This window comes from Clupea harengus, chromosome 21 (genome assembly GCF_900700415.2).
Source record: "Clupea harengus chromosome 21, Ch_v2.0.2, whole genome shotgun sequence".
NCBI lineage: Eukaryota > Metazoa > Chordata > Actinopteri > Clupeiformes > Clupeidae > Clupea > Clupea harengus.
Window position 1 is genome coordinate 1,305,557 of NC_045172.1, and position 12,010 is coordinate 1,317,566.

Here is a 12,010-nt window from a genome sequence, read left to right on the forward strand (position 1 = left end):
CCCTCTTATGTTTAGACAAAGTTAAGTGAAATACTAACAATGAATAACTAACATTATATTTCATATTTCATATTTTAACACAATCACAGAAAAAAACCAGATCGGGGCTCCATAGCCATTGCTTGTAGATGTCGTTTTTGTTTACCTCTTTGTGGATGACATAGAAACATCACTCTTGTTTTGCCATTTTGAATAGCATTTTCCGTATATATGTGACATGTTAGTGTTAGATTGCGATTATACGGATATTCAGAACATCATGTGACATGTTGGTGGTTATATTATATTTATAAGCTAAAACGTTTGGTATTATGCCAAACATACAGTTGAGAGTCTACACTGAAAGTGAAAAACAAATAATCTGTGGAAATTCCTCAAAAGAATAAAAGCTCGTTCAATTCCAGACTTCCACGTCTATTTCTTATCCCTAGAGACTTGGCAAACCATCTTCAGGTGTCAAAACTGTAGACAAATCAGTTGTAATGTTTAAATGTAATAATTATATTTAGAATTATACTTTAAAATCTGGTTAGTACAATAGTTGATAACTGTTTCCTCAGATGGCTCAACTTACCTCTAATATGGGGCAAGTTGAGCCCATATGTTATTATCTATTTGAGTTAGGCACACTGTTAAGGGTTCAATTGATTGCACACATCCTGATGTATTGTATCCATTAGTTTTATTTCTGTCTCATATTCCTTTGACCACAGGGCTGATCTTAATTCACTCTCCCCTAAGCACACCTTTAATATGCTTTCATTGAAGTCTCTGTCACTGTATTATGCAGTTGTATTGGATCAGAAGAATCTCTCCAACCTGACTATGACACATTAGTGAGTCAGGTCTCAGACGAAGGGCATTATTGCAATATATGAATTGTTGACAAAAGGTGACACACGACATATAAATTGTATAATGTTTGAACATGTTTTTATTAAAACACAGCTCCTCTGTTCTGGTTAAGTTTCTCTATTCATTTTCACCGACCAAATATTTCCAAATGGTCACCATACATTAGGCCCTATCTCCAGAACATGTCACAGTCTTTGGGGTCCAGTAGAGTGGAGGTCTGAGAGGAGCAGCACTGAACGCTGGGCCTGTGGTCTTACTCCTCGGGGGCAGGGGGGTCGTAGCCCAGGCGGCTGGCGGAGGGGAAGTGAGCCCAGAAGGTTCTGGCCAGATCCTGGATCTTCTCATAGCCACCGCTGGCGCGCAGCTCCTCCACCCAACCAAAGAAGTCTGAGGAGGTCAGGGCCCAGTTGGGCATGTTGTGGGTCTCACGCACACCTGCACAGGGAGAGAAGTGTGAGAACTATGGCAGCCAATCAGAGGCTAATGGATGTTTTTTCTTAGCTGTGCCTTAGATTTGTTTGTTTACATTTCCTATGAATTTCCTCTATAATGCCTTATGAGCACATTAATGATGAATTATACTGTGCTTCATAACATATCAATGACTGAGTGGTAAGAAGCCTGTGTAATGCAACATAAAGCAAACTGTTGCAGTAACCTTAGATACTTGTTTGAAATCATGTTTATATTAAAGTTATAACACTTAACAAATCATTATGTAGAGTGCATGTCCACTAAATGATATAACCGCCACAGCTGCACTGAACTACTCACAACATTATAAGTACCTTACTCACGCTTTTGGTAAAGCGATATCAGAGTTTACATCCTAAGATGAACCCTCAGATCACTTTAAGTCCGCAACATACACTTACATTTTATGAAGTTATAAATGCAATTTTTATTTATATTAGAAGAGTCCAAAACACCCAGGACTTGTATGGCACTGGAAGGCTTTAAAATGTGTTTTATTAGTGTTCTTCATGACTTTACTGAGGATGCATGCTGAGTTAGAGCACATGAGGACGTTCAGCTTTGAACTCTTTGAACTCAGTGTGACTGTGAGTTTGGTGTCAGTTGGAAGCTTGTTACTCAACTCGCAGTTGAAATGCTCTACTCTCTTCTTTTCATGTTATAGCCCACTGGGCACACAAACACAACACACACTACACACACTGCACGCACGCACGTACACACGCACACACACACACACACACACACACACACACACACACACTACACACACACACACACACACTCTGCACGCACGCACGCACACACACTCTGCACGCACGCACGCACGCACGCACGCACGCACGCACAGGCATCTTCCAGCAGACCTTGGTCAACCGACATATACATTATATTACTATACATATACACACACACACACACACATATATATATATGTATGTATGCTACATATTACTTCTGCAGTGATGGAAAGCCTATTTAAAGAAGATATTACTCACCGGATTCCTCGCTGCACTTTACCTCTGCAGAGAAAGTAGTGAAGGGTGTTAAATCAGTTCCTTCTGACATTTTCCTCAACATTGACAGTCATGATTTTAATTCACTGGAAGCACAAGTGTAACTATCAACATCATGACCTCTGTCCGAGGCACACCTTATATTGGTCAAACAAGAAAAACAACTTCAATGTTTAAGCCCTCTCTCTACCCAACCTTAAAAAGAGAATAACAGAATCTGAACCTCACTTCCAGTTCACACCTATTTCCTGAGAAACAGCCAGCCATTGACCCAGTGCATTTGTAGGAAGATGACATCAGCGTGATAGTCAGCCTGGGAAAAATCCTTAAGTTTAGACTGTAGGCATGTCCTTCTCCCAGTGAGACATACCAAAGCAGCGGGACATAAACCCTAAATCTCTCAGGGCTGACACAGCACCAGGAACAGTGTCAAGCTATTTGGAGAATCTGACAAATGCCCTTTGGTGTTAAGGAAGATTGATTTTGTCTGTCATCAAATAAAAGGCTTGCCATTTATACGCATTTGTACAGGTTTGATCATGTAGTCTCATCTTCTGTCTCACCTCAACTGATGTGTTTATATGTGTTGTTTACCAGAAGAAAACAACATTAGTGGCACAATTTCTGTAGAATTCCCAGCAGGAACTTTCCCACATTTGATGCCATGTGTGTGCCTTACCTGTGAGCCAGAGGTATCCCAGCAGGACAGTGCAGAGGAGCAGGCTGAGCCGAGGCATGATGTTCTCTCTGACAAACTACCACAACTGACCAGGAAAGAAAAGTCCGTCAACAAAACATAAAACCAGACTGTATCATGTCAAACTACCAAAGGAAATCCAGTCACGTCACCTAAAACCACAGAAATTAGGCGCAACACAAAGCAAAAGGTTTTCCAGTGCAATACATACAGAGGCTCTCCTGATGTCAGCTGCTGAGCCTGAGTAGTGTCCTGTCTGGGCCAAGAGCAGGTGTGTGTGTGTGTGTATGTATGTGTCTGGCCTGGTGCTCCCCGCGCTGCGGTGTTTGCCTTTCCCATGCATGCCTCATGGGCTGGCTCTCATCTCTTGACCTTACTGTCTCTTTCCAACATCCACTCTACTTCTCACACCTTCAGAAGGCATACCAGCGTTCTCAAAGAGCACCTTTGTGGTATGGAGACCTTAGAAGTCCAGGAGCAACCGTGGGCTGACTGGGCCATGGGAACCCATGGGAACCTACAGCACATGAGGAACCTCACAGTCACATCTTCTCCCTTTACACTAGACACTCTAGTGTTTTTTAGAACTCATACAGAGAGTAATAATATCAATACATTACCTACTCATTATTTACACATATCTATCTATCTATCTATATCTATCTATCTATCTATCTACCATGTCTACATATCATATGACTAGCTCAGTCTCATGCCTGTAGTGATTCTTATAAGAAGGTGAAATCTAGAGCTCTTAAGTTTTGGCCCAAGTCAACCTTGAGAACTCCTGTTAACAGGAGTGTCTTTGTACGGGACGTCTTATGCCAAAACACACAGTGCATCTCACAAGCCATCAAAACACACAGTGCATCGCACAAGCCATCATAAATGGATTTAGAAAAGGATGGGCGTTTCAGTGATGCATGTGTCGGAAAACTGAGATACACACATCTACATGGCACATTTACTGTAGTAAAGGACAATTAGTGTCACTTCAAACGTGCAAAGTCAAAAGCCTTCTACACAAGAACAAAAAGCTTCTTGTAGGCTATAGCATAGTTTCACGCTTTTCAAACAGTATTTACACATAACAGAGAATATAACCTATAACAGAGAAAAACCAAACCTCCCATCCCCACAAACCTTCCCCCACCATTCACCCTGAGATGAACTCACACAGTGCACTGACACCCAGAGCCTTTCTTTCCCAGCCAGGGAACCTGAGAGTCCCTCTGTCTGCCTCATCTGCTCGGCAGACACTGTGACTACCCCTGGATTAAGCCTTCGGGGTGGGTTAATCCAGTGAGCACATCACTGTGTAATGGTGGGAACAACCAGAGCAAACAGACCAAGACTGATCTCACTGTATCAGTAATGTACCACAGGACAATTACAGAGGCATTTTCATGGTGACTTATCATGGGAGGTGCCAGACCTTAGTGTTTTTGTTAGCAGTGGAGCGGTGCAACTGAATGGTACCATTATCTAAACAGCACCACCTACTGGAGGGTCAATGAATCTCTGCACCACCGTCAGCAATGTCTTAGCAACATTAATGCAGCATATGCACACTGGAGAAACTATTACAATGTTACATTACATACACTTCAAGGTCAGGAATAACTATATTCCCTCACAGGCTTAAGACACACCATACTTCAGCTATACTTGTTCGAGACCAGTAAAGCCATCAAACATCACTTAACTGACCAAATGCTGTGTTTTTCAAACACATAGTAGTGTTGAGCCTTACAGGATTCAAACAGATTTCAATTCTTTTTTCAAAAAAATCTTTAATCGAACAAATGTATCTCAATCCTAACCACACTGTATTTGTACAGTTCTATACGTCTGGAACTAAATTATATATGTACCATATTTCTTCTTTTTAAATAGACATACAGATGAAAACTTTTAAATAACGATGCTCAATAACATTCGGACATATCAAAAAGGAGAGGTGGGAAATCATATGTTGAGTCTTACTGGTAAACATAGTGTTTGTGTCTGTGTTTATATGTATATTTATGCTTTAATCAGTGGCCATAGATAGATACATACACTACAACTCTGATCTGATGATTTAGAACAGTAAATATGAAAGTGTGGGGTGTGTTAGGGAGAGGAAGGGGACACATGAGCAGTTACGAGGGTGGCACATTTGGTTGGACATCCACATTCAACTGAAAACTGAAACTGGCTTCCCTTGTCACTTCCATTTTTGGACACCGAGTGGCACTCTTGTTCTTCCCTCCGATTGAGACGGACGTAGAGGACGGGTCCACTTCCTGAGACGGCTCGCTCGCTCTCAGATGCGTGCTCAGCACCATCCCAGCTGGCACAGCTCAAATAGCCTGTAAAAATACCTGTGTATTTGGTTGAAAAATGTTCATACTCAAATAGTTCTGCTTATTCACAGATCACAGAGTGTTGGTGAAGCTCTTCCAAGAGCTTCTAGTGGGTCTGGACATTACAAACCGCAAACAGAGCACATTTTCCCTGCTTGTACTGAAAGAAAAGTGTCCCCCCCCCCCCCCCCCCCCCTTTACATCTCCCTCTGGTCTTGAACAGCTATACTCACAACAGTTATTGACATGGAAGTTTCCAGAATGGAAGTGCTGTCAGACTGGGCCCTCTCAGAATGTTCCAGCGCGCAGGAGGAGCCACAGAGAGGGGGCGCCAGCAGCCAAGGCAATGAGTGAGAGCTTACTATGGTCACTTAGTGAAGGCAGGTTTCTCCTTCATAAACCTTCTCCACAAACAAACCCTGGGAAGGGTACACTTTAAGACAAAAAACTAAACAAAACAATGAAAACCAGGCCGAGGGACACTTTAAATAAAGATGTGAAACAGCTGTCCTGCTTGTACCATGATAATCTTTGACATCACCACATTTGGCTCCAAGAGATTGGTTCTTGCTTGACTCATGGTTCATGGTTCTTACTGAATGTCCTCAGTTTGCTGCTATGTGGTAAAAGTTCTTTATTTCTCGGAACCGTTGCTTTTAGCCGCACAGGACTTGAAAACAAGACATTGCTCTGTAGAGAGTCCAATCCTAAGGCTTGCTTTCAGGCAGGGTTGGTGAGTGCGTGTATGGGTAAGAGTGTGTGTGTGTGTTACTGTGTGTGTGTGTGTGTCACAGCAGAGGTTTGACCAGGTAGAGCTTGTCCCCTTGCTCGCTGGTGAATATGGGTGCCTTCTTGTAGTGCTCCACCAGCTGGTCCATGTTGTTGAAGCGCCGCTGGCCGATGCAGTACACGCCCTCACACAGCTGCACCTTAAAGTGCTTGTTCTTCCCCGCCGCCTTCAGGGACACAGAGAAATCACTGGGCTGGAGGAGGACAGATAGGAGAGAGAGGAGAGAGAGGGACACAGAGGGGAGGACAAGAAAAGGAGGACATAAAAGAGGAGGAGAGGGGTAAAAAGCCAAGAGAAGAGGGGTGACAGGGTTGACGTGGTAACGAGTGAGAAACAGATGGGTGGAACAAGGGTGGGAGGGGGTGGGGTGTTGGGTGTTGGAAACAAAGATGAAATTAAGTTTCAATTCGATTTGAAACAAACAGCCTCCAAGAGAGCACAGTGTAACTGGTAAACACATTCATTTTCAAGAAACAATAAAGTTTGATACCATTTTAATTTAATTCAATCATCTCCAATTATAGAGTAGTTTAAGATTAAAATCATCTCGTGGGTTTGTGTAATACCAATATGCAAGCCCCCAAATAAGTATATATATTTTAATTATTTTATGATAATTATTTGCATCTGGGGATAGAGCATTCCCAGCCAGCCACAGCAGCCATTTCTTCATCATTTCATTTCAGAATCTAAAACTAACTATGAATTCAGTTTGTAAATAACATTCTTTCACAGGGCTGTGTCTCCATCCTGGATGATGTGCATGCAAATACATGAGCTACAATATAATACTAATCAATGCAGACTCCCGGGGATCTGAGCTGTGTGTTCTATATATACAACATACAACAAGAGGGCATCTGAGCTGTGTGTTATATATATATACAATATACAACAAGAGGGCATCTGAGCTGTGTGTTATATATATAAAATATACAACAAGAGGGCATCTGAGCTGTGTGTTATATATATACAATATACAACAAGAGGGCATCTGAGCTGTGTGTTATATATATACAACATACAGCAAGAGGGCATCTGAGCTGTGTGTTATACAACATACAACAAGAGGGCATCTTAGCTGTGTGTTATATGTATACAACATACAACAAGAGGGCATCTGAGCTGTGTGTTATATATATACAACATACAACAAGAGGGCATCTGAGCTGTGTGTTATATGTATACAACATACAACAAGAGGGCATCTGAGCTGTGTGTTATATGTATACAACATACAACAAGAGGGCATCTGGCGTGAGTGTGGGTGGCTCTTGTCAAGTTGTCGGTGGGATTTACAAGGAGAGGGAGTCTTGTCTACAGGCATTGAGTTGTGATCTGCTGTAAAACATCTCGCTTCCCAAAGGAACCCATACATACAACTACATTTCATTCCAATCAAATAGTTACAATCTTAGATCCAGATATATCAATGTTATTTTAAAGCTACAATTTCTGCACATCGTTTCAATTACTTTGTAAAAGTTACTTTGTAAAAACATGCCTCATATTACTGCATCCGTGAGCTGGTAAGTGTCATGTGATGGCTGTTTCTAGTCTGTGATCAACCTCCTTCATTGAAGGCTTTAAATACATGTAGCCATTCTGTGGTCTGTTGTATCTTGTAATTCATGTAAATGCTGTATCAGTGAGCCTGTGTTGATGTAGAAGTGGTATTTATCTCCTGTGCCTATTCTGCAATAGAGACTCAGCACGTCTAGAGTGCTTTAAAGAGAGACGACTGGACTGATGATCATGCACTCACCGATGACTCGCTGTCTCGAACCAGGAAGTCGCCCTCGACACCCCTCTCGTTGAGCACCCTTTCCGCTTGGTGCCGCGTCACTTTGCCGTAGTACCAGTCCTTCCCAGCGAACTTCCCCGTGCGAGACGGGCCCGTTTGTGTCCCGGCTCCACCCACGGCTGGGCGCTGCAGGGTGCCGCCCGGCGCCGGCCCGTCGCTCAGGACCATCACGTAGTTCTTTGGCACGAGGCCCAGCTGGCCGCGGACGTTCTGGCACTTCCACCACTCGGGGTCGTTCTCGGGCTTCTCCACCACCTCCATGATCTCGCCCTTCTCAAAGTTCAGCTCCTCGTCCGTCACCGAGCTGAAGGGGTACAGCGTCTGGACGGTGTGCAGCACCTCCAGCTGCGGCTGCGGCTCGCCGTTACTGAGCCCCCCCGCCCTCGGCGGCTGCCGCTGCAGGCTCAGGTAGCCCACCCCCGCCGGGGGGTCGCCGGCCGCCTCCTCGCCCCCTTCCTCCAGCACGTAGTTGGAGGGGAACCAGCCCACCTGGCCGCCGTAGCTGCCGCGCCACCAGCCGTCGCTGCACTTCTCCATGACCAGCACCCGCGTGCCCTTGACCAGCGCTAGCTCGTCCTCACGCTCCGCCGCGTAGGCGAACTTCACCAGCGCCGGGATGTTGAGGTCGTAGATGCGCTCGGTCCCGCTGCCACTGCCGCTGCCGTTGGACGGGTACTCGGCGTCAGTGCTCGGGGTGGGGGACGCGTCACGGGCACTCGTCTTTCGCTTCGTCTTCCCAAGGCCTAGGAGGAGAGAGAGAGAGAGAGAGAGAGAGAGAGAGAGAGAGAGAGAGAGAGAGTATGAATGTTCTGCTTTTGAGGTATGTTTGAGGTCTGTTTTCACTATAGTTGTGGTTTATATGTAGTAAAGGTGTTGTCACCTAAATGTAAGGACGACTTTTACAGCACAATATTGCTGCGCATACATTAAGCACAAATACATCAGTTCTCAAGCTATCAAGCATTTATAGGTACCATCTGTGCTGTTAGTGGTGTCTGCAAGGCTGCTGCCTTTTAGCTAGTTTAGCTCGCTTGGTTTAGACCACCTTGCTGCTTCTTCAAGGTAAGGGCCTGATCACACACAAAACAAAAGAGGCCTTCACAGGCTGGGGCTGATCTTTGGTCCGTAAATCAAGCTTACAAAATAGTAACATTAGCAGTTGCAATATAACAGTGTAGAACACAGCGTATACGGTGGTCTGAGCTACAGCGTATAGTTTGAAGAGTGTGTACAGACATTGTGGACACAAGGCTGCAATCTGAGTTCAGTGGAGAGTAATCCAACTCAGAGGAGAGGAGGATGGAGGAGATATGGGAGGAAGAGAAGAGGAGGATAGAGGAGATATGGGAGGAAGAGAGAGGAGAGGAGGATAGAGTAGATATGGGAGGAAGAGAGAGGAGAGGAGGATAGAGGAGGTATGGGAGGAAGAGAGAGGAGAGGAGGATAGAGCGGAAGAGAGAGGAGAGGAGGATGGGGGAGAAGAGGAGGATAGAGGAGGTATGGGAGGAAGAGAGAGGAGAAGAAGAGAGGAGATATGGGAGGAAGAGAAGAGAGGAGGATAGAGGAGATATGGGAGGAAGAGAAGAGAGGAGGATAGAGGAGATATGGGAGGAAGAGAGAGGAGAGGAGGATAGAGGAGGAAGAGAGAGTGTCGCCGTGCAGGGTGTGGGGGTGGCTGGAGCAGGCACAGTAGCAACAACTTTGTAAATTCCTCAGAGAGAAGAGAAATAACTTTCTGCTGACAAACATTCATTTCTGTTACCATAGCAGCATGCGCAAGTCAACAGACCACTGCTGTTTCACAGTAATTTCAGATGATTTACTGACACAAAAAGAGGATTGCTGATAAAAAACATCAGCTAGTGTTTGTGAATATCATGGGGGTAAGTAGACTTGAATGAGTAGTTACATTTGCTTTACATTTACATGTAAATTGTCAAGTGTTTGTGACTGTTAAGGATTACAAACCACTTTTTAACAGTTCCTGTAGCCCTGCCTTCTATTAGTCTGTAAATCCAACTGTGGTTGCTTTAGCAGTGGCTGATGCTCCGGTCAGGCAGGAGCCAAACAATCATATCTCTGACCTCCACTGTTCTTCATGCCTGACAGCTCCTCTACCTCAGTGGAGCTGTGTGTGTGTGTGTGTGTGTGTGTGTGTGTGTGTGTGTGTGTGTGTGTGTGTGTGAGTGTATGTGTGAGTGTGTGTGTGAGTGTGTGTGTGTCCATGTGTGTGTGTGTGTGTGTGTGTGTGTGTGTGAGTGTGTGTGTGTGCGTGTGTGTCCGTGTGTGTGTGTGTGTCCATGTGTGTGTGTGTGTGTGTGTGTGTGTGTGTGTGTGCATGCGTGCGTGTGAGTGTCAGCTGGGGGGCGATGGGGAGCATGAGATGGTGCCAGCCCCAGTGTCCCAGTCTCAGGAGCAGCACATCATGACTCTGTGTGTGTGTGTGTGTGTGTGTGTGTGTGTGTGTGTGTGTGTGTCCATGTGTGTGTGTGTGTGTGTGTGTGTGTGTGTGTGTGTGTGTGTCTCAGGAGCAGCACATCATGACTTATTAACCCGCAAGTCTGCACAGCAGCTCGCACACTCATATCAATATTTACACACACGCGCTCCCTCTCACACACATCTCAAGCCCCAGGTGCCGTCACGCAACTCCCCCAGACCTGCCCGTCACGCCGCTGTCACTTTGAATCATTCACTACACCACATGACGGGGCTCGCTGGCTCAGATTCCCAGCTGAAGAATCTGAGGCGTTCAAAGAGTTCAATGAGATGGTGTTGTGAGTGGAACGCACACGTTAAGGAAGTGTCGACCGAGAGGAGACCTACGGCGCTCAACTTGTGAGAAGTTACGCTTTTCCCCCGGAACAAGGCCCCGACTAAGAGGCAAGTAAAAACCGTGACCGATTTAGAACTTAAGTGACCTGGAGAAGCAGAAAAGGGGTTTGATGAGAATGGTGGCCATTTTCTCAAATATATCTCAGCACTTAGCCCCTGTCACGGCTCAACCCATCACCTCCCTTCCATTCTGTTCCACTAACCAACAGGGAACTATCTGGGTTGGGGGGGGGGGGGCTCTATTTATAGCCTCCTCCAGAAAGGAAAACAAGTGAACATCTCCTGCTTGACAGACTCTGGCTTTTATGGAGAGAAGAGGAGGAGAGGGAGGAAGGGAGGAACAGTAGCTGTAAACTCAAGAGGAGAGGGAGAGCGGGTGAGTGCAGTGACAGACAAGTCTCTCCTCCTCAAGAAAGCCCCGGCGGCAACGGAAGCAATAATCACTGCACAACACCAGCTAAAGCTTTAAGTTTTCGATCGTACACGTGAAAGGAAAGCAAAACGCAAAGAAAGAAAGAATCCTTGATCGTTCAGTTCTATAAACACAAAGACAGCAGGCTTAGATGTGCACCACGGAGCGTGGAAGCTGCTGCCCTACTTTTGAGAACTCTATACCACACTTCCTACAGCAGTCAGGTTTGGATGGCTGGGTCTGTAGAGTGAGGAGGAATAGGGATGCTGAGTGTTATTTTCAATGCGTAGATGGATTCTAGCCCTACTGTGTGGGAGTCCTGTCTGCACACTCCAAGCCTCAAACTTGTAACTGACAGGGAAGTACATCTCTTAATATCTAATAGCTAATATCACTCACATATTTGACCCTGGTGGGACACTCGCATAGCACAGCTACATAGCACAGCTATATGATCTGTGGCTGAATTCGGTCCCAAGGCAGATCACAGGAAGGAGTTAAAATTACACACCACAGTAAAGAAGCCTTCTGACGACACCTACCCCTTCGGTGGTGCAAAGAGAGCATTCAGCCATCCACATACACCACTTTCATCTCTGACTGAGTTGGCATTTTTTATTTTTTAATTCAGTGGAATTACTGTCTTATAAATCCAGCGAGGACCTGCTATACAATCAGGCCTATTCTGGGAACATATTTCTAATTTCTTGAACGGATTAAGAGAGAGTATGTGTCTAAAACCTCTTAATTCTTAGGTGAAAAACTCAACTCCACTTCAC

At 45.1% G+C, this 12,010-nt stretch overlaps 2 protein-coding genes across 6 annotated transcripts in view; both read right to left on the minus strand.

Moving 5' to 3' along the window:
• Window positions 1-966: 966 nt before the first annotated feature.
• On the minus strand, window positions 967-1,366 carry otos2 (otospiralin 2). The gene has a single exon (XM_042702933.1). It carries the CDS (start codon window positions 1,268-1,270, stop codon window positions 1,109-1,111), a length of 162 nt encoding a protein of 53 aa, XP_042558867.1. The 5' UTR covers window positions 1,271-1,366; the 3' UTR covers window positions 967-1,108.
• A 4,219-nt stretch (window positions 1,367-5,585) lies between these two features.
• nck2b (NCK adaptor protein 2b) overlaps window positions 5,586-12,010 on the minus strand; it is a 37,960-nt gene continuing 31,535 nt past the window's right edge. For all 5 annotated transcript variants that reach the window (XM_031558601.2, XM_031558598.2, XM_031558599.2 and 2 more), the window contains 2 exons: window positions 7,946-8,727; window positions 5,586-6,373 (listed from right to left, as the gene is read on the minus strand). In XM_031558601.2, the coding sequence (XP_031414461.1) occupies window positions 6,179-6,373; window positions 7,946-8,727 (977 nt within the window). In that variant the 3' untranslated portion in view covers window positions 5,586-6,178. The remainder of the gene's footprint in view (window positions 6,374-7,945; window positions 8,728-12,010) is intronic.